The 26,470-nt window shown below is 38.8% G+C and overlaps 1 protein-coding gene across 1 annotated transcript in view; it reads left to right on the top strand.

Annotated features, from left to right (window-relative positions):
• pbl (epithelial cell transforming 2 pebble) overlaps positions 1 to 26,470 on the top strand; it is a 501,682-nt gene that overhangs the window by 145,855 nt on the left and 329,357 nt on the right. Inside the window, exons 7-8 of the mRNA XM_068379544.1 lie at positions 15,374 to 15,472; positions 16,737 to 16,757. Of these exons, the coding sequence (XP_068235645.1) occupies positions 15,374 to 15,472; positions 16,737 to 16,757 (120 nt within the window). The remainder of the gene's footprint in view (positions 1 to 15,373; positions 15,473 to 16,736; positions 16,758 to 26,470) is intronic.

Below are 26,470 nucleotides of genomic sequence, written 5' to 3' on the forward strand. Positions count from 1 at the left end.
AAAAAAAATACAGCAATCATAAACTATAAAATGTGATGTAAAGGTATTATGTTGAGGAAATTATTGAAGAAAATTCTATTAATTATTCAGACCTGCAGTTTTTTAGATCTTAAGAGAGCTGGCTGGCTAATACCATTTTTTAAGGACAGGACTTTGACATTCATACCACTTAATAAGGTGACTTAGGACATCTCCAAACTGTATAGGATTTTTGCCAGTGACTTTTGATTTTGGGGCCCGAGGGCAATTTATCTTGAAAATTAGAGTTTTTCAATATTAAACTTAGCCGGTGATTATATAAGCTGCAACTCTGTTGCTCGACAGAAAACTCTACGTTAAAAATCCGCCAGCGATCGCTATGCAGGTAGGGGGTGTACTTCAACAGCGCCATCTGTCGTGCAGGTACTCAGTACTCAATGTAAACACAGAACTCAATTTTCTCTCTGTCGGGCTACCGCCAAGACCTACTAATTCGCTGTGCTAACTGGATTTGTTTTCACAACTATTGGTGAAGTACACTATTCTAGTTTTGAGCTTTCGCTATGCAGGTGTTTTATCTTCATCTCAAAACTTGAACTCGTTTTGGATAGATTTAATTATGGTGACAAAGATAGTATGGACTTTCTTTCACTTTTAAATGGCCGACCCTTCCCTTAGACGGAAGTATGTTTAGGTTTTTAGTAATTATATCACGTTATAGATTTTCCTCTATATATTTTATATCTCTCCGCCTTTATTAGGCCTCTTCGATTAACTTTCCATTTATTATAAACATATAAAAATAATTTTAATGTTTTGTTTATATAGAACTTTCCTGAGAGTAGGCGGTCCTAACTTGGAAACCGAAGTTAATCAACGTTGAGCCCTTTATATCGTAATTAGCTTTTAAAGAGCTAAGGATTTAAAACTTTTTAAATGTAATAATTTATGAAAGATTTTCTTTGATAGTCTTCGTACTGTTTTCAAAGATGAACTAACGTTTAGTTTTTTATGCTACGCAGTTGTTGACGTTCAGGACGTTCAACATGCGCTCTATCGTTACGATAGAGAGAGAGTGTATCACGGTTTCACTTTGCAGTAAGAGTAAATCGATTCTGACGTTTTGTTCATTCTTTCTTAGCTTAAATGTTTTAAATTCTAATTTAAAGGAACTTTTTATTTGGAAAACCTTTCAGTTTTTTCCTTTAGTCAAATAACATGTTTTTTTGACGATATATAATTGGGCTCTTCTCTTAGGTGCGAAATCAAGAGAGAAAGAGAGAGAGAGAGATAGAGACGGAGGGAGAGAGAGGAGAGTAAACGTTCCGTTCAAGCGGGTAACGTTGTTCTCGTGTTACTCTCGTCCCTAGTCTCTGTAGGGGGAGGAAGGATAAAACGTTTTTAGGTTTTTATTCTCGTCCCCAGGCTATGTGCGGTGAGAGATTGAAAACGTAGTTATATGAACTAGTGTTTAGTCTCTTTCCCAGCCACTGATTTTTCTTTTTATCTTAAAATATGTTTTCTGTTTTTTGCTGGTATTATGAGCTTGCATTATACGACTAATTTCGCAATTACTACCTTTTAATGAAGGGTAGAATTGCGTGTTTCAGGTAGAAATAAGTGCAAAACAGAAAATCGAAGTGATAAAGCGATATACAGTAGGGTCCCGAATTATGCGAGAATTTGGTCGATGAAAGGCCTCGTGTAATTGGAAATTCGTATATTTCGAAACACATCATGGCGGCAAACAGCAACCTACCCGTCAATTTTTTTTCACTCCATTTCTAGCTTTCTAGCTATATTTATATACTGTATATACACTGTGTGTGTATGTATGTATGTATATAATATATATATATAAAACACACACACACACACATATATATATATATATATATATATATATATATATATATATATATATATATATATATATATATATATACTGTAGCTTTTATCTTAACAATACTGTAAGAAATCCTTCTTATAGATTTTTTTTTATAAAATACTGTACAAAATTTCTTTTATGGATAAATAAAACAATAAAAAGTTGTTAAAGTTTTGATAATTTTCTATGACTGTAGTATTTACTACTGTACTGTGCATAGCTTACTGTTTTCAGTATTTTCCGAATGATGTAGAATTATTTCCTATAGATACAAAAAACAAAAAAGGGTTTTCAAGGTTTGATATAGTATCTAGCAATAGTTAAAAATTACAGTATAGTACTGTATATCCATGATGACACTCCCACACGTTAACACGGCCAGTAGGCGCAAGTGTGCACTAGGCTGCTGTACGATAATCACGCTTTTTTTGCCCTGAGCGGTCATTTCACTAATGATAATTTTTCAAAGTTAAAATAATTTCATTTTGCTTATAATTCGTAATTATAGTTAAAAGTAGGGATATTAATTAAATGGTTGAGTAAAAAAAAACAATTAATACTACTATTATTTAATTTCAAATGGCTACAAAATACTGAATATTCTAATGGGTTCTTTTTATCTTCAATCGTAAATCTTATGCCTGGATAAGCAACAAAAGGAAAGGGATAGGTCTCTCTCTCTCTCTCTCTCTCTCTCTCTCTCTCTCTCTCTCTCTCTCTCTCTCTCTCATATCGTTTCCTGTATAGTTTTCAAATATGTTCGTCATACATTTGTACATTATTTATCCACTTTATTCTCTCTCTCTCTCTCTCTCTCTCTCTCTCTCTCTCTCTCTCTCTCTCTCTCTCTCTCTCTCTCTCTCGGCGTTTCCTTTCCCTTTATAGTTTTGTGAAATTTCGTTGTCCAGTCATTCGGTAATGAGAAGTCATTTTCGCTTTCGGCATCGAAAGAAAACTTTGTTTCTTCAATATACTCATCACTGGAGGATTCAGAACTAGTGCTCTCATTATCAAACAGGTTAGCATTATCAAATTCCTAAACAAGAATATCATTTATTTCATCTAAAGAAATAACCTTCCTCTTTAGACCTTTCATTACAAAAGGAACAACAAATAACCACTTATGCCTGAACTCCCGAGCGCACTGATAGGAAACCACAGTTTTGTAACATCAAGCTACCTTCAGAAAAATAGTTGCCAGACATCATATAAGTTTCTATTCACAGTCCCCATATGCTGAGAGTGTTGCCAAGTGGTGATCCTATTAGTCCAAGAGCTAGCAGCCATTTATTTACCGGAGATGACCAAAATTCTAGTGGGCATTTTTGGAAAGGGTCTACCACGGGACATCCAAAAATGGGTATCTTTAAGTTGGGCAGTGGTGGGTGTAGATTTTATTAACCCCTTTTGTCCGAAAACGGACTTTTCCTTTTTCGGCAAAATATGGGGGTAGGGGAAAATAAATTGGCTGCAGCTCCTCTCACACTGGTCCTAGCATAAAGAACTATATACCAAAATGATGCTATTGATCTGTAGATTTATTTTGTATCAAACAGCATTAATTAAATGATTATTGGGGGTCACCAGGGGTCAAAAGGTCAAGGTCAGCTCTTTGAAGCGCTGTATTTGGGTTTTAGCTGTATTTTGGCTAAATAGGACATCAAAATTTGCCCAAGGTTTACTAAATATGAATAGAATATAAAGAAGAGACATAAATAAAGTTTTTTGAAGAAGATGGGATCTATTCTAGCAATATGACTGACATGACAAAAGTCATTATTAAACGGTTGCTTTAAAATTCACTCGTCAAACCGTTTCAAATTTAGTTGATAGATGGTTTACCTATATTACTGAGATCAGTTTTATCGACTGTGTGTGCACCTGCTTTGTCTTTAAAACATTATAAAAACATTTATTCTTTAATCATTTTAATGAACACCACCCTTCCGCTGTAAATACTATGCCACTAATGGCTGTAAGCTCTCGTCATGGTCATATGGTATTTAATGCATACGTTTGTTCACTCTTTTCAATTGCTTCATCCGCAGTAATGACGTATGTGCGAAGGCCTATTATGTAGATCAAAATCACTGAGGAAATTTTATGCAGATTTCCGGCAGTGAGAGATAAATAACCAGTTCAGTTCATATGTGTAATTTCAAAAGTGTTGATTCACAACTCCTTACACAAATCTATTTTTTTCACGTAAGTAAATGGCTGTTTACAAATAAATAGAGTCCTAAAAATGAACTATGAGTTTCAATTTCTTCAGGTTGATGTTGCTGTTAACACTGCAACCCTCACAATGGCTCATGGGACTGGTAATTTGCAGCAAACAAATGATAACTGCCCTTACCTTCGCAGCCAATCAACTAAGCTTGCTGTATCAACGTCAGGGGTTTTACCAAATGTCTGCATATTCTGCAGAAAAACTAGAAAGAAAATTCGAGGAAAGGAACAAACACTCACCAAAATGTGCATGTTATTCTGTTGAAAAAATATCAAAGAAGCTGTTCGTGCTCTAAATGACAGTGAAATGCTTGTGATGATAGGTGACATTGGGTTTCATAGCAAAGAGGTGAAATATCATAATGAATGTAAACGAGCATACCTGAATCAAAAGGGGGACACATTAAAGAGAACAGTGTCTCCTGATTGTGACAATGCAAACTGTATTGCTTTAACAAGTATATTCCAATACATTGAATCCTCAATCATTGACAATTATCTGCCTGAATACCTTGTTTTATTACATCGGCATTACCTTAGATTTCTAGAGCAAATATCTGAAGTTGAGATTGTACCTCACAAACTCTCAACTTTAGGGGGTAAAATTGTGAAATATTTTGGTGATAGAGTCAAAATAGATTGTTTAAGTAGGAAAGAAGGTTTGGTAGTGTTTTCTAGCAAGGTAAATAAAAAACTGGCCCTTTCAACAGATTCAAAATTTAGCAGCTCAGAAGAGCATATTGTGACTGAAGCAGCCTCTACATTGCGTTCTAACATCCTTGAAATTTGTAAGTGTACACCTGAATTGCCTGTGTCCTTGTCACTTACCAAACTATGTCCGTTGGATGTCATTGTATCACCTCAATCTGCTCAATATAGAAATGACACATCCCGGAATCTAGCCAAGTTTTGAAAAGGGGTGCACTCTCTGCGCGGAGAACTAGGAATACCTTTTCCAGAAGTGCAGTTCATATTACCTTACAGAAAACTGTGAATAGGGATGCCGCATCCAGGCAAAAGGGTAATGCTGCATTTACACAGAATGTTGCAGCCCGTAAGAGGGGGACAGTGACAAGATCTTTTAGGGGAGCAATTGTGAGTTGTCTCCTGGAAATGGTTGGAATCACACTGGTGGATGATGTAATACAGGAACTAAAGCCATCGAGGATAGCCAAAGACAATGCAGACCTTAAGAGCATGACCACAGAGGTTGAGAACACTCTCAATTCATTCACTGTTAATGATGATAGTCTGTATTGCCTAAACACTGGCAAAGCTGCCTCGGATGGTGTGAAAGACAGTCTTCTGCATTCAAAAGAAACTGGAACTACCTGGCATCAAGTTATTGTAAATGAACATAAGGTAGATGGTGGGCGTTTTGAACAGGCTGTTGAGCGAAGAAAGGTGATGAATTTCACACAGAATGCAGTAAAAGTTAAATTCACCACAAAGGACAAACAGATCAAGGAAGCAAAATGCACCAGAGACATATTTGGGAGGCTGCTGTCTTTGTCAGTAACACAAGAACTTGATCTCAGTATTGTCCTATCCTATCCTCTCACTCCAGTTCCTTTCTCATTGTGTCATATAACCGGTGATATGAACAAGACATCAAAGAGCACATTATTGGAAAAATTAGACAGGACTGATGTCTATATTATAAATGCTATGTTCTTCCGTGTGCTTTACATGCCATCCATCTATGGGGGATGGCAATATCCATTCTGAAACAAGCTTGTAGCACTGGTGAAATTGTACACATAGTCTATGACACATATCCTAATGGGCCAAGTATCAAGGACATTGAACATGACTTGCGTGGTAGGACACCCACTACCTATATAATCACTGGCTCGTCACAGAAAAGACCACCAGATCTCAACACGGCTTGGAGCATATCACAATTCAAAACAGAGTTTTTTGCCTTCTTGAAGGATGAATGGTCATCAGATAGATATGCATCGACTCTTCAGGGACATCATGTCTACTTTGCAGTAGAACATGAATGCTACCTTTGCACTTCAGCAAGTGGAAATGTCAACTGGATCCTGGTTCATGAGCTTCAGTGCAGGCATGAAGAAGCCGATACATGGTTACTGTACCATGCAAACTTTGTTGCTGTTAACTATAATGTGGCCCATGTGATTGTCATTCGCAGTAACGACACTGGCGTCTTCATCCTCATTCTCTACCATGCTAGGTTTCTTAATGCACAGATTTGGATGGATGCTGGCTTGAGTTCTAGAAATTCCAGGCGTTTCATAGATATGTCACATCTAGCAACTAAACTGACTGGACCTTTATGCGATGCTCTACCAAACTTCCATGCTCTGACAGGCTGTGATTACACAGTGTCTTTTATGGGAAAAGCAAAGTTGAAGCCATTTGAAATAATGAGAAACAACCCTAGGCTCACATCAGCAATTAGTCACATTGCATACGCAGATGTCATCGATCCAGATGTTGATGCTGTAGTTGAAGAGTACTTGTGCATTGTCTATGGAGTTCGGAACCTGACAAGTTTTGATGAAGCCAGGCTTTAACTTTTCTGCAAGTTGTATACCCCAAAGAAGGAAACTGATCTGTTGGATAAAATCAAAACTTCAGACCTCTGTTGTCTTCCTCCTTACCAAAGAGTGTTGCAACAGAAGTTGCTAAGGACTAACTTTGTTGCACAGATATGGAGGAATGCAAGGGAAGCCGATTCAGTCTCATTTGGTCCTGAAGGACATAGCTGGAAAGTCCAGAATGGCAGATTGATGATTGTCTGGTTCACTGGCTCAAATACTCCTGATAAGTTAATCGTTGAAGAATCTGATGTACAGGAAGATGATGATGATGATAATGATGAAGGCGATGATGAAGGGGACACTGAGAGCCAACATTCCTTGGATGAAGGAAAGGAAATAGATTTTTAGAGAAGTCCATATTAGCAATATAGCTGGAATAGATCCCACCTTCTTTGAAAAACTTTATTTGTATCTCTTTTTTATATTTTAAGCATATTTAGTTAACCTTTAGCAAATTTTGATGTCTTATTTAGCCAAACTACAACTAAAACCCAAACCCGGCATATCAAAGGGCTGACCTTAACATTTTGACACCTGGTGACCTCTAATAATAAATAAATTAATTTAGTTTGATATCAAATAAATCTACTGAGCAATAGCATCATTTTGGTATATAGTTCGTTATGCTAGGCCCAGTGTGAGAGGAGCAGCAGCCAATTTACTTTCCCCTATCCCCATATTTTGCCGAATAATGAAAAGTCCACTTTCAGACAAAAGAGGTTAATAAAATCCACACCCACCACTGCCCAACTTAAAGATACCCATTTTTGGATGTCCCATGGTAGACCCTTTCCAAAAATGCCCACTAGAATTTTGGTCATCTCCGGTAAATAAATGGGTGCTGGCTCTCGCTCTATATACTTACTATACGAGTTAAGTAACATCACGAGACTGACGGCTTGTAAAAGGCAATTAAAGTCATGAACGGAATATACAGTTGAAGGCGGTACCGAGATCGTGGTGAACGGTTTATCACGTGGGTGACGCTTAACAGGTTAAAAAAACATTTTATATAGTTCGGTATTTTCTCTATCCATCCTCTCCCAGAAAACCTTCAAATGTGAATTATCGGAATGTGTGCAGATCTTGACAGTGCGATAACTAGTTAGCGACTGAGAATAAAAAAAATAAAAAGCCTGATTGACGATGCGATGAAGAGGATATCGAATACCGATTTTTCCCTAATTGATTTTTTCTACGTTCTGTCTAATCCAATGTACAGTACATTAATCTTATGTAAAGGGCAAACCCCAACATTTCTTGATGCTGCTACACTTTAATTATAGATATTTTACCACCTATTTATAATCTTTATTTATAATAACATCTTTAGTAAAAGCTCTTCAATATCACTTTCAGGAGTAAATGCGTTTATGATCGACGATGAAACGTAAATAAAACGTTTTCCTTTTAAGAAGGCGTTTTTTTAGGAAAAAAAAAAAACAACACGAAACAAAATTGCTCATATTTCATATATTTTGATTTTCTAAGGATAAATAAAACAACATTAATTATAACATTATTATTACACAGTACCTGGTAAGATATCTTTTGCCGCAAAAGTTAACCTATAGACAGATGTTAAAATTGGTTAGCGAGTTCGTTATGATCGGCGATGGAACGTACTAAACAAAGTAATGGGTTTGGTTGTGGTGACATGTTTGGCAGTAGCATGATATAAAATAGTCTTTATTTAATTTAATTTTTGGTTTCAAAAGTACTATATAAAAGAATTTCAAACAATTTAGATGAAACGGAGCACAACGCACTACTACTGGATGATAGCGGTAGTCTTGCACAGGAAAGCAACAAAGGTGTTCCCATGACGATGCTGTTCTGTTGATTTTTTTTTTGGAAACTTTTCAATATTTCAAATGGCACTGTTGATTTTGATGGTTTTTAATTTAAAGTTTAATGAATAAGGATTTTTCACCATAATCACAACGTAAGTATAAAAATTAATTACAGTAGTACAAATACGGAATATTATACATATAGGTGTTGGACAGTTAGGCTACCTAGCGACAAGTTCACACAACAGATGGGCAAACCTTAACATTTTTCATCCAAAACTAGTCTTAGATGTTTGAACAGAAATCTTTCTCTCACATTCTCCCCCCCCCCTTCTCAGACATCGGGGAACCATCACCCCCCCCCAATACAATTAAGAAAACAATAGATTTCCTACGCTTCGCGGTGCTTGACTCGCGGATTTAGAATGCTCCTCGCAGATACAGGAAAATTAATTTTTAAAAACTATCGATCGCGTAATTGAGGAATCGCGTAATTAGAACACGTGTAATTCGGGACCCTACTGTACGCAAAGTGTTACAGTGTTGAGTGTTACAGTGTTGCGTCCGAGGGTTCGTCTGTTCGTGCCTGTCGTTCTCCCAGTCTGGGACCTCTTGCAAGCTCCCAAGCCCAGGGGAGAAGCAATGTCGTACGACCAAAGGGTTCGAGAGGCTTTAATCAGCGAACAGACGTTCCCTCCGTGGTTTCGGGCGTATCTACCCAAGATCGCCCCACCCACACAAAGACGAGAGAGCCCATTTATTCCTCGTCTGTGGAAGAGGTTTCTCGTAAGAAACCATGGACCAAGGTCTCGCGGCTTCTTAAGCGCAAGTCGGTCCCTTCCGCGCAAGTCCAAGGGCCCAGTTGTAGCCACTGGGTCAGTTCGGACTCGCTGCAGTCTTCCGACGACTGCTCACCTCCTAAGAGAGGCAAAGTGGTACCGCATCAGGCAGTCACACCGTCTGTTGCCGCACCTGCTCCTGTAGACCCTAAGTGGTCTTTGCTGCAGACCATGCAGTCTCAGTTAACGTCATTGATGCAGGACTTTCGTGCGGAGAAGGTTGACGCTGCACCAACCTCTAGCCTACAACCAACCACGGTTGTGCGTCCTGTGGACGCTGAGGCGACCTTCTGCCGCACTCCAGCTGAGAGAGTCCCGCCACCCATGCGTTCCAGTGTACCCTGCCAGCCGCATGTTGACGTTCAGCGACGCACGGAACCTTCCGTTGACGTTCGCGAGGTACAACAACAGTCTAAGTTGTTTTGTTTTGACGCGGTGTGTCAACCTCCGCATTCTAGAGTTGTTTTGACTGCTCAGTCTAGGCAGTCAAAGCAGTCTCGAGTGGACGCTGTACGTCCTCACGCACCTGTTGTGGTTGACAGTTCAGTTGTTGACAGTTCACAGACTGTCAAGCAGTTACATGACGTTGCGTTCTGGTCCGCTACTAATGCACCAGTGAGAGACTCAGTTTTTATCGGACAAGGTTCCTGTAGATGAGGAAGTTGCTGTTCTCCCTCCTACTGATATTCCCTTGAGGACTCTGTCAGGTGGAGAGGAGCCTTAAGCTGCTTAGCCTCCTATGGACTTTAATTAAATCATGATGATTTTTTTTTTTAAGGATCTTCGTCCGGATCTTGTAACTGCTGCTCCTCGTTCGCCTAAACGTCAGAACTTACACTAGGCCTAGCTACTTCGAAGCCGTTGTTTTTAAGCTAGTGCGCTCTCGCTCTCCTAGAGAGCGTTACGTTGGCTAGGCGACTGGTTTTTTCACCAGGAGGAGTTTGGGGGATTCAGCCTTTGCTTTCCCTTCTTTTAAACTGGTTTATAGAGCGAGAGTCTGATATGACACGAGAGAAGTTCTCGGCTTGGGAGTTCATGCCTCTGCCCAGATAGACTTCTCAATTCTGGTAGACTCTCCCTGGCGCCTAGCCAGGAGACGCTCCAAGTTGTTTACAGGTCAACTTCTCAGCTGTTGTCGATCCTTTGAAGTTTTGCTGTACTATTATGTCACGCATAACAAGGCTTTCAGGGATGGTAAACAGTTCCGCCTCAGTCGCTAACTCCGTCTGTTGCCACACCTGCTCCCGTAGACCCTAAATGGGCTTTGCTGCAAGACATGCAGTCCAAGCTTGCGTCCTTGATAGAGGACTTAAATGCGGAGAAGAACCTTCTGGCCAACAACCTTCCAACCGGTCGGTTGTGCGCCCTGTTGACGCTGAGGTAACCTACTCGCGTCTGCCAGTTGAGGTGGTTCCTCCACCGATGCGACCCAGTGTGGGTTGCCAGCCGCACGTTGACGTTAAGCGACGCTCGGAGGTGGTTGTTGACGTTCAGGACGTTCAACAACCAGCAGAGGTGACTTGTTGTGACGCAGTGCGTCAACCTCAGCAACCCGGTAGGGTGTTGACTGCACAACCCAGACGGTCTAGACAGTTTCGGGTTGACGCTGTACTTCCTCGCGCACCCATGGTTGTTGACAGTTCACAGACTGTGCAGCAGTTCCATGATATTGCGTCCGGCTCCGTCACGCATCCACCAGTGCGACCGGATTCAGCGAGTCAGACGTTGCCCACTCCGTTGCCGTTTCCTCATCAGTTTCGGATGAGGAACCCTTGAGGACGTTGCTGAACAAGACGATCAGCCCCCAGCCCTGCTATCCATCCAGAAGATGCTGAAGAAGGAACGCTGCTCAGTCAGGCTGTGGATGAGTCTGGTAGGGACGCTGTCATCCGTGGATCAATTTGTGTCACTAGGAAGACTACACCTCCGTCCTCTTCTATACCATCTAGCTTTTCACTGGAAAAAGGACAAGACGCTAGAAGCGGTCTCGATCCAGGTTTCCAAAAAGATGAAGTCTTGTCTGACTTGGTGAAAGGACTATATCAACCTAAGAGAGGGTCTTCCCCTGACTGTTCAGACTCCCAACCACGTTCTCTTCTCGGACGCATCGGACGTAGGCTGGGGTGCGACATTAGACGGTCGGGAATGCTCGGGATTATGGAACTCGAGTCAAAGGACAATGCATTTCAACTGCAAGGAGCTACTGGCAGTACGTCTGGCCTGGAAAAGCTTCAGGTCTCTCCTTCAAGGCAAAGTGGTGCAGGTGAACTCGGACAACACCACGGCTTTGGCGTACATCTCCAAGCAAGGAGGGACCTACTCTCTGACGTTGTACGAGATCGCAAGGGACCTCCTCACCTGGTCAAAAGGTCTAGACATATCACTAGTAACGAGGTTCATCCAAGGCAACTTGAATGTCATGGCAGATTGTCTCAGTCGGAAGGGACTAATAATTCCAACAGAATAGACCCTCCACAAGGATGTATGCAAGAGACTTTGGGCCACCTGGGGCCAGCCAACCATAGATCTCTTCGCAACCTCGATGACCAAGAGGCTCCCAATATTTTGCTCACCAATCCCGGACCCAGCAGCAGTTCATATAGATGCCTTTCTCCTAGATTGGTCACATCTAGATCTATATGCATTCCCTCCGTTCAAGATTGTCAACAAGGTACTGCAGAAGTTCGCCTCTCACGAAGGGACAAGGTTGACGCTAGTTGCTTCCCTCTGGCCCGCGAGAGAATGGTTCACCGAGGTACTTCGATGGCTAGTAGACGTTCCCAGAACACTTCCCCTAAGGGTGGACCTTCTACGTCAGCCACACGTAAAGAAGGTACACCAAGGCCTCCACGCTCTTCGTCTGACTGCCTTCAGACTATCGAAAGACTCTCGAGAGCTAGAGGCTTTTCGAAGGAGGCAGCCAGAGCGATTGCTAGAGCAAGGAGAACATCCACCCTTAGAGTCTACCAATCGAAGTGGGAAATCTTCCGAAACTGGTGCAAGTCAGTATCCGTATCCTCGACCAGTACCTATGTAACTCAAATAGCTGACTTCCTCTTATATCTGAGGAAAGAACGATCTCTTTCAGCTCCACCTATCAAGGGTTACAGAAGCATGTTAGCATCAGTCTTCCGTCACAGAGGCTTAGATCTTTCCAACAATAAAGATCTACAGGACCTCCTTAAGTCTTTTGAGACCACGAAGGAGCGTCGTTTGGTTACACCTGGTTGGAATTTAGACGTGGTACTAAGATTCCTTATGTCAGACAGGTTCGAACCGCTACAATCAGCCTCCCTGAAAGATCTCACCTTAAAAGACTCTTTTCCTGGTATGCTTAGCCACAGCTAAAAGAGTCAGTGAGATTCATGCCTTCAGCAAGAACATCGGATTCTCATCCGAAACGGCTACATGTTCTACAACTTGGTTTTCTAGCCAAAAACGAGCTGCCTTCTCGGCCTTGGCCAATATCGTTCGATATTCCAAACTTATCATATGGTTGGAAATGAACTAGAAAGAGTCTTATGCCCTGTAAGAGCTCTTAAGTTCTATTTAAAACGAACTAAACCTTTACGAGGCCCGTCTGAAGCTTTATGGTGTTCAGTTAAGAAACCATCTTTGCCTATGTCAAAGAATGCTTTATCCTATTTTATCAGACTGTTAATACGAGAAGCTCATTCCCATCTGAATGAGGAAGACCAAGCTTTGCTGAAGGTAAGGACACACGAAGTTAGAGCTGTCGCAACTTCCGTGGCCTTTAAACAAAATAGATCTCTGCAAAGTATAATCGACGCAACCTATTGGAAAAGCAAGTCAGTGTTCGCGTCTTTTTATCTTAAGAATGTCCAGTCTCTTTACGAGAACTGCTACACTCTGGGACCATTCGTAGCAACGAGTGCAGTAGTGGGTGAGGGCTCAACCACTACAATTCCCTAATTCCATAACCTTTTTAATCTTTCTCTTGAAATGTTTTATTATTGTTTTTGGGTTGTCCGGAAGGCTAAGAAGCCTTTCGCATCCTACTTGATTTGGCGGGTGGTCAAAGTCATTTCTTGAGAAGCGCCTAGATTAGAGGTTTTGATGAGGTCCTGTTGTATGGGTTGCAACCCTTGATACTTCAGCTCCTAGGGGTCGCTCAGCATCCTAAGAGGATCGCGAGGCTCCGTAAGGAAGACGTACTTAAAAAGGCAGAGTAATTGTTCAAGTCGACTTCCTTACCAGGTACTTATTTATTTTGTTTGTTATTTTGAATAACTGCTAAAATGAAATAAAAAATCCTTAGCTCATAATAATGTAAACAATTATTGCTGGTCTCTACCCACCCCCCTGGGTGTGATTCAGCTTATATAATCACCGGCTAAGTTTAATATTGAAAAATGTTATTTTTATAATAAAATAAATTTTTGAATATACTTACCCGGTGATTATATATTAAAGGACCCTCCCTTCCTCCCCAATAGAGACCCAGTGGACCGAGGAGAAAATTGAGTTCTGTGTTTACATTGAGTACTGAGTACCTGCACGACAGATGGCGCTGTTGAAGTACACCCCCTACCTGCATAGCGATCGCTGGCGGATTTTTAACGTAGAGTTTTCTGTCGAGCAACAGAGTTGCAGCTTATATAATCACCGGGTAAGTATATTCAAAAATTTATTTTATTATAAAAATAACATTTTTCAAATTCTATCTCCTTCCTTGAAAGACCTGCGATTAATACCCTATATAGAAGGGATATAGACCTCAAATTTTTTTTTTCTTTTTTTTTCTAAAAAGTCCTTTTTTGCTAGAGATTTTTTTTTGTTATGGTGAGGAAATAATCCCTATATTTAAGGGGAAAAGGGTAAGAAAAAAATGAAACAAAAATGGGAAAAAATGGCTCTATTTTATTATTTTATAATGGGTTTCTAAGTTATATTCCAAATTTCAATGCTATATCTTAAGGGAGAAGATAGAATTTGAATGTCCATAAGTATGGTATTAAGATATGTGCATTCAAAGTTTTTCTTTGTATTTTTACAAAAACTATATTAATAAATCATCATTATTATGAATTTTATGTTCCTTTTTGGATATTAATATACCAAAACCAAGTTATTTATCATAATAATTTAATCATAAATGAAGATCCCTTTGTTCAATATCTTGCTTCTTTATGCAAAACAGTTGCTCCATCATTTTTCTCCTTCACTAACTTTGCTAATTTCGCCGATATTACCCACTTATGAACTCTGACTAGAGCAAATTTTCTTCTTCCTTACGTTAGTGAGATGATGAAATTGTTTTTTCCCCTTTGAAATGATGAAATTTTTGCCAAAAACGAGAAAAAGTGACTTAGAAATTAGGGAATGTCAGAGGCCAAACTTAAACATGTACTCTCTATGAGGTTTGTGGTAGGACTGACTGGCGAAGGGAGTAATTTACTGTGTAATACATAGTCTTGTGACTCGTGGAATCTATACAGATGCCATTGCTCACAATTTGTTTTACATTGAAATGTAATAATTATAAAAATTTACGATAACAGAAGAAATACTACATTTTCTAGTAAGGAACAATGTTTTTAGTTTATTGAGTTACTTTTAGTAATTACTTGGTAACTATGAAAGTAAGAGGAATTTTGACAAAATATTTTGTCTACGTATTCTTCGTTGCCATACGAAGTTCAGTGAATTTTTTTCAGGATTTTGAATTTTTCTTCCTATACCCCCATATATTGGAATTCCAGCTGGGCCCCTTAAGAATAGGATTAGTTAACTCATTATGATAGTAAAATGAAAGTTCAAAATACTGCAAAAATTTTCAAAATATCCATGTATTTTCAACTTGTACAGACAATCTTCTTTAAACTTACTCGCATTATCATCTTGTATGTTATGTACTAATTATTGAGTGTTTGGTTATGTTGTAGTTATAAACCCTAATGTTATGTAAAGTTGTATATTTTAAGTGAAAATTATTCTGTTTAGTTATCCAGAAGTAAAGCATAGTTGTTATTTTTGTTATCGATATTACAGTTTATGGTTTGTCCTATTGCTGCTTATTAAAAAACAGTATTGATATGAATTCTGCTATTCCAGCAAGCGAAGATCATCAGTTGGTGACTTAGCATATCTATCAGCTGATGGCTCTTTTCTAGATGATACGGCTTCCACACCAAATAGATTACCCTGCATGAGGTTAGTATATTTTCGGGAAGTTTTGACATCATTTAGCCAAACTGCATGCATGTTTTTTATTTATTCAGTTGGATATTTTTGTTTGTGTGGCAACATCCTGCATACAATAAAATAATAATCAAATCATCCTTCTTAGAGATGACTTATTATGGTATCATTATGAACCTTTTACAATTTAATGTAATTGGATCATATTTGACTGTAGTAGGCAAGCATATTACTTTACATGTTTTAACAAAAAGAAAAATAGTGTAAAAGATATGAAGCCAACACTTAGAGAACACAAGAGTTATTCAGTGAATAGAGAAAAGATGTTGGCATAAGTTATCATAAGATATGTAATAGGATTATTGAAGAATTAGAATATGTCTGAAGGCAATTAAACATTGAGATGCTTCATCTTCGGGGCTGTACCGTATGCAACATTTCATTAGCAGCCTTATGTTTCACTACCTAGCATCAGTCCCCTTTTGATTGTTTATTTCATGTGTACAGAACTTTTTTCTTGACAAGTATTGTGGGAATTGATTTGATGGCTGGCTGCTGTGAGTATAGAATTAAATTGTTTTTGAATTAAAAACCTTTTCCTCCTTTTCAGTCATTTTCAAAAGTTACCTTGGTTGTGTATAAAATATTCCAAACAGATGTTCTCTAATAATACAAATCCACGTATTTTTACATGAAATCTCACTCCATGAATCCTGTAAATGAGGTGGCAAGTCTTTATCTTAGCTCTTTTTCACTGATACCCTGCCCATAGTGTTTTCAGTCTAGAATGCCCTACTTTCTCCCTGTTCCCCTAGGAAGTTTTGTCTTATGAATGTATTTCAAGAGAAAATTAGATTTTTTTAAAGTAACTATTTAAATAGTATGAAAGATTTTGGTAATCTAATTATCTGTTATATGTTGAATGAATTGTGTGTGGTGTGTAATTCAGTTTTGTAAGTTAAATTTGATTTGCTTCTATTTGAGTTGATCTGTAAAATAACGTTGGTGTGGTGATTGAGATATTTTTATATGTTCAGATACACTTTCTTTAAACTGTCTAAACCACATACAATACACAGCATATATGCATCCTCTGACATGGGCTCATTATTACTGTTGTAATTAAAGTTAATTAAAATTTTCACTTTTCTCTGGGACTTATTTGAATGACTTAACTAAAAGTGGTTAACTTGGGGCTTTATTGCAAATTTGTTAGTTCATTAACTTAAAGTACACCAATTAAGCAATTGATATTTGTTTTTCCTTTGCTTTTCAGGGTAACCAATGAGATAGATGGGTAAGGGAAATCATGGTGAGATATTTTTCTTCATAGCTCTAAATAATTTTTAGTAAACAACATAACATTTAGGTAGACTTGCTATTGCTTTGCTTTTCTTAATTCGTACTTATAGGGAAAATATAATTCAAGATTAAAGCAACAAAACAACATACATCAGACACTAAGAGAAGAACAGTTTCAGTGAATGAATGAAACCTTTCATTTTTATTGGTTTTCAAAACTTTGAGTTCATATCTGTATTCCATGATAAGGAACTCTGATTTTGTCCTAAAATAAATTTTGTGTTTTGTCTGTTATTCTGTATTGTGCTTTCTTCTTTATAGTGATTGTGCGTTGAAGAAAATTTCACAACCTTTACATGTGATTTAAATAACTGGGTATGCCTTGTTTTAGTAGTGTCATATTGATTTGCTTTGTTGTAGTAAGTGCTTTTTATTTCTCTTCAGTAATGCATGACACTGCATTTTTCTCTTTAATGTGCCCTCTCCATTGGCCAATTCATATATTTTGTTGACAAACTCAAATGATTGAAAATTGAAATTTTCTTGGATTAAAGCTATTTTATTGATGGCATTATGGATCATACAACAAAGTGCATATCTATCATGAGCTTTTGAAGAAGCCAAGTATGATTTGCTATATGAATTAGTTATAGTACAGAAATAACCCCTATCTGGTATGTTGTTTTGACATACCCAACTTTACATCATGCATCCGTAAGTTTTAAATAACAAAATTAAAATTTATTTTATGCCATTTTAGCTGAGCTTACATCTTTTTTCAATGTTGTGCTGTAACATTGAAATGTTATACCATACAGTACTGTACTTCACATGGAAGATTAATAATATAAAGATCATAGCAGGTAATAAGAGCTTTTTTGTGTTCTGAAGATGTACAGTATATGTTCCCTATACTGTAAGTCACTTTATAAGGTGAAAATCCTACCTAATAAAAAAATTGACTTGCATCAAATCTCTTGGAACCAATCAGAGGAATAGGGTAGCATGTTATACTAAAGTAGGCGCTGAATGTATTTTCAGCTGAAGGCAATTTAGGAGAGCGCATACTCACGAGCACCTTTGTTGACCTGTAAGAGAATGCAAAAAATTAGTTATTACATAAAAATGGTGTTTGAGCTTACCTTATGTTATCTAGTATTTGGTAACACCAAATTTGTTCTCCTTAGCTGCCTTAAGCCGTCGGGGAACACTTTCAATGAGGTGCTGACAAATCTCTGGTTCGATACTGTTCCAAGCAGCAAGGATGGCAGCCTTAAGTTTGTCGATCGTGGAGCAGTCAACTTTCTGCAATCGTTGTTTAATGATTGACCACAGATTTTCAATAGGACTAAAGTCAGGGGAATTAGGGGGCCAGTCACTTAAAAGCTCCACACCACAATCCTGCAACCAGTTCTTTATCAATGCCGTTGTGTGGCAGCGTGCGCCGTCTTGCTGAAGGATTGAAGCACCTGTTTTCTCAAAACTTCCCTCTAAAAACTCATTCAGTACGACGTAATAAATATGCTGGTTCACTCTTTCATTATTTTCAAAAATACACAATTTTCCAACTCCCTCATAGCCCATAGAACCCCATACCATCAAAGTTTTAGGGAACTTTTCACGAGGACGAATAAGTTTTTCACTGTATTTATTGTAGCGTGGACTTCGCCAAACTTTCGTCGAGGTGCTTGCCGAACAATGAAATGTTGATTCGTCAGTGAACAACACTTGTTTCCAGTCATTAACGTCCCAATTACCAAACTTATCAAAAAACAACTTTCGTTTCTTAATATGGGCGTCAGTTAGCAAGCTCTTCTTAGGCGCCACAACACTCTTGAATCCTAACTTTACAGACACGTACGTCTGTAAAGTACGTACTTTACACTTTCCTAAAATTTCAGGATGTTTTTTCCGGAATTGACGAGCACTGAACGAAGGATTAAGCTCTGCTTCACGTCTCAGAAGCGAAATAGATCGTTCAGATAATAAGGGGGGTCTCCCACACTTCCTGGCAGGGAGGGGTACCTCTTTCCTTTCTGAAGCCTTGTATCTCGCAACAATGTTCTGGACGGTTCATTCCTTTACATCCGTTTGGCGAACGATTTCAGCGGTACTTAAACCTAATTCAAAGCATTGAATGACTCTTACACGATCATCCCTTGAAGTATACGCACCCAACATTACAAATAAAGGAACAGGGGGGGGCAACACTTTGAGAAAAACCAGTCCAGACAGGAGCACATGCAGCACAAACTGACTTCTACCACGGCTAATAAGCAACTAGTGTGTTACTGTTTCCTCGTTGTAGACCGCAGTGGAAACAAGGAAAAGGTGCCAATTAATCATTTTTTTCTCGGGGAAAGTTCTGTGACGGATATAGAGGATTCCCTAAAACGGTGAAAAAATTTCTCCCTGAAAAGACATTCAGCGCCCCCTTTATTTGTAATTCCTGACTCTTAAGATATATAGTAGAAATTGTGAATGAAGCATGTTGATTTATGTATAGAGTACACAATTTTTTATGTACTGTTATTTATTTACATGTATTTTTATGAAGTGTAATGGAGTTTTGTTTGTTAGTATTCATTTCCTCTTAACTCCATTAACTATAGATGTGTCTACATTATGGTCTGAATGCTCATCAGATTCAGTAATATATTCTGTTGAACAGATTGATATAAGTGTTATTTCTATTTTAACATTAGTATTGATATTTCAAACTTTTATTCATACAAAGCAATAAACTGTCTGATTTTACCATCTCACTGTCTGGAATGGTCCACCATGCTAAGTAGTTGGTTATTCATTGGGCTGTAGTTTACTTCTCCCTTTGTTGTTGAAATCCAATTGAAAAATTATTCATCTTTCTGTATCATCCAATGCAAGTAATGAAAACTACTACTTGGTCAGTCTATTACCATTACTGTCTATCTGGCTTTAATATTGTAGGGCCAAGAACTGCAAGGTAAAGAATTCTGGTCTCTCTCTCTCTCTCTCCTCTCTCTCTCTCTCTCTCTCTCTCTCTCTCTCTCTCTCTCTCAGGAAGGTACAAGCCACTGAAACATAAGTCTAAGGTTATTCATTCTGGATTCTGAGGGTACAGTAATATGTTGGGTGATGATGCATAGTAGTAGGCAACATTAGCATGCCATAAAAACCATCCCTCTAATGCTGCTGCCTTTTAAACAATTTAAGTTACTTTTCTATTTTAAGGGAAAGTCCCTGCCCTGGTAGTGGCAGTCTGCCTTTCCTATTTTTTTTCGGGGGACCTCAATCACAAAAGGTTGGATTTTATTCATTTTATATTTTCAACGAGGTTTGTGTATTGCTTATAGTGAAAGACTTTTGGCTCGTCATAATCCAGTTCACAATGACCCATCTTCATATTTCATTTATGGCACCTTCAAGATAGTTAACTAACAATGTTATTAGCTATAATTATGAATGGTGTCAGTCAGTTGCTAGTGGAGTTTTGAGACATGTAGTTACAATGAGAAAACCATGGATATCAAATGATACTTGGGATACTATAAAAAGAAGACAAGGACAGAACTCGATTGCTGAAAGTTTTCGAGGAAGTAATGAAAATTACAAGGTAGAGCAAGCTAAGTATATCAGTATTGATAGTTAGGTAAAAAAAAGCCAGAAATGACTGGAGAGAATATTTGGACCAGAAACAGATGAGGCTGACAAAGCTATGAATTCAGGGAGTGGCTATGGTGTAAGAATTGCTCATAGAATTATCAATGAAATCTCTACTGGGGCAAAAAAGAAGCACATACCCTTCAAAAAGAGAGATGTCTGTTATAACACCAGAATAGGAAGAAAGGCAATGTTGGATGGAACACATTCGCGAGGTCAGGAATAGGAGATATGAAGGTAATTATTTGATTGATATACCTGAAGCTGAGGAAGACCTTGATGTGCCCATGAATGAATTTAGTGTTGTTTGAAGTCAAAGCTATCATTAAAAACTAAAGATATGGAAAGCCCCTGGATAACATGGAATAACTACCGAGGTGATATTGCCCCAAAATGAAGCGTCTCCCAGAATACTTACAAGATTATTTTGTAGAATGTGGTATAAAGAGGCAAAACCTGACGAATGGGAGCTAGGAGTGTTGGTGAAAATGGCAAAAAAACATCTGACTGGTTGCAATAATTACAGTGGCATCGCATTTATGTCAGTTGTCATGAAAATATATAGTATGCTAATTCTAGAGATTAGAGAGAAAGATTGATGAAAAGCTGAGAGAAGAACAAGCAGGATCTAGAAAAGGTAGAAGTTGTACTGACCAAATTTTAATTTTAAGTCATGTGGTACAGCAATGTATAGAATATAGAAATCCACTTTTAATGGCAATTGTGGACTATTAGCCTTTGATAGTGTGACTGGCCAATTTTGTGGAGAGTCCTGCATTATTATGGAGTTCCTCTCAAATATGTAAATTTGATTAAGTCTCTTCATTAGCATAGCAAGTGCAAAGTTAATGTTAATGAAGTCCTATCAAACAAATTTCCAGTGAACATTGGAGTACTCCAAGGGAATGTGTTGTCACCTATGTTGTTTATCCTCCTCATGGATTTTGTAGTGCATAGAACAGTTGGGGATGGTGGAGAAGGATTGGATTGGATTGGTAACAGGAAATTAGCTTACCTAGATTATGTTGATGACGCTGTCCTTTTTAGCAGAACACCACAGGAATTGAAAGCTTGATTACTAGAATGCATGAAATATCATGAGGTTGGGCTCAAGATAAATAGAAGACAGATGATGAGAACCGAATATGCAATGGAAGATGAAATGTCGTTGGAAGGAGAAAGGCTTAATGAGGTAGAATAATTTAGATATTTAGGAACTATGATATCTAATACAGGATCTTTAGAATTTGACTTTAATGAAAGATTTAAAAAAAAATCAGACAGTGTCTAAGTACACTGCCTTTTTTTAGAAATAACTATTTTACATGATGTTAGACTCAATTTTCCGCATACCCTTTTATGGGAAGGAAAGGCAGTGATATGTCAGGGAACCTTTTTGTTCTGTGAGAGGTGTAAAGTTGTCTGTTAATAGAGCAATATGACACCTTACTTTTCATTGAACATTGTTTTGCATGTTTAACCCTCATGGTATTATTGTTCTTTATTCATGTTTCAATTGACCCATACCAATGTTCCACAACAAAGACATTTTTGAACAAATGGAAAATTCTTATTTTTGACAACAGTCATAGGGACATTTAATCTAGGTAAGCGAGTTACGTTCTTACAATAAGATACATGATTTAACGTCCCATCACCAAGTGTACGTACACAACAGATGATCTCAAAACTGCCATTTTAGCTCCCTTCGTCACAGCCCATAGTGCTGCACACGTCTCCGACCCTCTGACAGCCTCTTGAGGTTGAAAATGTCAAGAGGCGTGTGATATCAACTGCTGAATCTAGCGAGGATTGGGAATACTTTGTCACTATGGACCGACTAAATCAATGGAACCAATTTCACCATCCATGGCCGTAATTCAGCTCCTGGAGTGCTGCAATGATCTACTCCGCAAGGATCTCGTACGTTCAGCTGGCGGTAATCTTGCAAATAAATCTGAGGACTAAGTCCTCTGCACCATCAGAAAGCTTGCTGTATGGGAGAAGGCCATGGTAGCAAAGAACGCCCGTCATAACGGGCATAAAGATCGTGATGAACCTGCCAGCAGTTTTGGGGCCCACCTGCATGGACAGTAAGGCGTTAGCAAATTTCTGATGAAATGTCCAGGATGTGACACTTGACTTGAATAATACCAAAACAATCTAGCATGGTGTGTGGACAAGAAGTATTATTGGACCACCTTGGTGACAAAAATTAAGATATGACATTGGAAGAGGTATTTCATTTTATTTTAGCTAAGGAAGCATCATGAAGGACAAATCCAATCCATGCTTGTATTGTGGCAAAGTAGGGCATGGTAAGTCAGCTCATCACATGTGCAATGGAGAGAATGCCCAATGTACTGCCATAGATAATACACACTGCAATCATGATTATTACCTAGAGGAGATCTGTCACTGTAAAGACAAGCTTAGAAATACTCCATGTAGAAAAGCCAAGCTTATATGTAAAGGGGCAGTGTTTGATATGCTTTGTACTGTCATGTCTCCCCATCATCAAGAGAGAAGCATAGGCCTTGATCACCACATATATGACAAATTGTTCGACACACGATCAGGTATTCAATGCCTCAGCCGTTTATAAACTTTAATGTTCATTATTTCTTCTTAGGACTACCAAGCTCTTGCTTCTACTCTCTGCTCCCTGAAAAAAAATGCCACCCTTCCTGCCATGCCAGGTATGGGTTGTCTCAGTAATCTGGATGGTGTCAAGGTCATTCACCGTTTTTTCTATCAAAAAAGAGATCTCATACCAGTCACCTTTCGCATACACTGCCAATGGCAAAAACGTTCATGTCTTTGGAGAATCTGTGTTGCGACTCATTGGTAAGGACAAGTTGTCTCAAACTGCTTAAACAAGGCAGTTGATTTGTGTAACTGACACCTCTGATAAACTATTCCTCATCAGCGAAACCTGTATTTTTCTGGGTTTGATTTATAGCTTCCCAACATTTGGCGCAGAATCACTGACTGACATATTAACACCTTGAAACATCTGGACACTGGCAGCGCATGCCTTGCAGCTATCAGCGACCTCTGCCAGCCCCTACTCAGCTGCCATTCCAACCCACAGAGGGCCTTAGGGGTAATCTCAATCATACATATAGTATAGGATTACTACGTATCAAGCGCAGGCAGCACTTGTTCCGATCATCAACCTTTCCACTAATGGATGGGTTTTCCCATGCAGATCATTGTTGATCTGAACACAACACCTGTGACTCACCACACAGCCATTCCAGTGCCTCATGACTACCAAGAGCACGTCCGTGCTTGGATAGATAAAGATATCAGCCTAGGGGTGCTAGACCTAGTGCTTATCGGAGAACTTATTACTTGGTGCCCCCACATTGTGTCATCTACTAAGAAGAATGGAAAGCATGCTGCACAGTTGATTTTCAGCCCTCTAATGCACATGCCAGCAGAGAAACGCATTCTACTCCATTGCTATTTCACCAGGCCAGATCAGTGCCACATGGGAAGAAAAAAAAAGTCCATTGTGCATGGAATGAACACCACAGTGTGCCCAGTCACACTGAAGACTGCCATTTGACTATGTTTATCACTCCATGGGGAAGTTACCTGGGCAAGGCTATATTGCACCGGGAAAGGGCTACACATGATGATACGATAAGATCGTGTCTCGCATACTAAACAAAACTTGATGTGTGGATGATTTCTTACCATGTCGGAATCACCTTAGGACAGATTTTATCAAAATGTTCAGAGCCTTGATGTTTGTGGGTGACATGGCTTCACCCTAAACCTTGACAAGTTTGTCTGAAGAGGATGTAGTTGAAATGACTTTGGACAATGTTTCCCATTAAAAAATGTACCTTATTTCCCGTGTCATAATACTCACCTTTTTCCCATAAAAATGCCCCCCAAAATTAACCTGCGTCTTAACCCTACGAAAATGTTGTGTAGGGGAGTTTGACAACCCTCAAACACCCAACTAATGTCATTCAAGCACTCATACTCACCAGACATGAAATATAATTCATAAGTAATAAATAAAAATATTTTCAAATTTCACTTCGTTTAATGAAGTACTGTAGCAAGTAATTTGTTTATTTTGGTGATCAGCTGAGGATTCGCCAACCTCTTTTTACAAGCAAACATGCCACCTCGTATTCTCCTAGCAGACAATTTTGTGCCATATTAGTTGTTTATGCAGTATTTATCTATTTTCTCATTTTGTTGATATGTTGTGATAAAGCAATATTTTGATAACGATTTTGTTGCCTGAGTCCCAAAATAGTGCAAATGGGCAGTTGTTGAATACGACCTTGGTAAAAACATCTCACTGATAGTTGAGTGCAATGGTACCAAGTTAGAAGAAAAGTATCTAGACTTAGAGTCCCTTGCATTAGCAAAAGTATTCCACTTAAACGAATTTCTAGAGACTTCTTCGATCAATAATTATTTTGTGTGGTAATGTGTAGGCTATATGAGGAATTTGGGAAATATTACTGGAATTTTACTTTTTTACCAAAAGTTGATCAAGAACATTTGGCAACACTGCGTTCACTTAAACAACACTTGAAACATCGTGACCAAACACTAAACATGTAGCTGTGGTGGCAACTACGACAGATTTAGAGGTTTTCTACATGAAAATGTAATAAAATTGGGAAAACCAGCCTGCAACTAATTAATTTTAACTTGAACATTTCATAATACAACCAAAAAATTTAAATTTACTGTGCCTAACAAAAATCAGACTGAACAGGAATTGCTGCTAAGATAGTTTGTAAAATCCTCAATTTCTTTTTTTTCCAAAAACTGCTTTGCTAATTTAAGGGTGCATCTTACCACTTGTAGCGTCTTATGATACGGGAAATACGGTACTTGCAGGCAATCCAAAACTTTCCACGGTCTTAAGGACAACACTGATCTATATTTTTGGTTTGGATTTGTCAACCAGGTGTCTCGTATGCCTTCAGCCATGCAGAGAAAATGCTTCCATCGAGGGAAATGCTGAAACCAGGCACCCCATTCCACTGGGACAAAAACCTCAATATCCTGTGAGAGGAGTCAAAGGCTGTCATCACAGATGCGATAGAGAAAGGTGTCAGGATCTTTTGACAAAACAAAACCTACTTTTCTTGCCACAAACTGGTATTAGTTTCTGGTTGTATAATAAAGACTGCATCTGTCATGGTGTAGAGCTATTCTGCTGTCACACCGGATGGAAGGGGACATTCGGAAGCAGGTCGAAGCACCATGCTGAGTCTTGCTATGCACCCATGAAAGGGGAAGCCATTGCTGTTGCCAATGCCTTAGACATTGCCAGATACTTTGGCTTTTGGTGTGTTGAAGATCTGATTTTAGTTGTGGACTATAAACTAATCCCAAAAGATTTTGGTGACCAGTCACTGGAGGATATCTCTAATACATGCCTCCAAAATTTGAAGAAGAGCCTTAGATACTGTTTATTACAACACGGATACAAATTTCTAAATTATTTAAATGGGCTGTTCCTAATTCCATTTTCTACGACCAAACAATCAAAAAAAGAAAACGGGATGATTGCATCATAATAGGCTGCTAGGCACCGCCACTGCAAGGTGGCGTAATGCTTTGCTTGGATGGCAGACGCCACTTCTCTCTTGGTCATCATGCTAAGAGGAGGTAGTCTCCTCTTTCATGTGATAACCAAGCGAGATCGTTCTCCTTCCTTTTACTTGTTCCAGTAATGGCAAGAAATGCAATCTAGTTTGTTTCAAAAGTTATCTCCCACCCTCTTCCGTGGCCGGAGCCCTTTGAGGCCCCTGGCATGGTGGACGATATCTATAATGTAATTGTTGATGATCACAACTTTGATATATTATCACCCAGTAATGAAGTTGTGCACGATGATTCCAAGTTGATGCTTATGTCCAATTTTTTGGCAACAGTCACTGCACTTACTGAGCCGTACCATATTCTCGTATCCTTGATAACTGATTGTTCTGCCATGCAATGATCTCCCTCATCTCCAACTAGTATTTTAAGTGGTGAGCACGATATGGTTGATTATGCCAGGGACAACTTTTCCCTGTT

Source organism: Palaemon carinicauda, chromosome 9 (assembly GCF_036898095.1).
Source record: "Palaemon carinicauda isolate YSFRI2023 chromosome 9, ASM3689809v2, whole genome shotgun sequence".
NCBI lineage: Eukaryota > Metazoa > Arthropoda > Malacostraca > Decapoda > Palaemonidae > Palaemon > Palaemon carinicauda.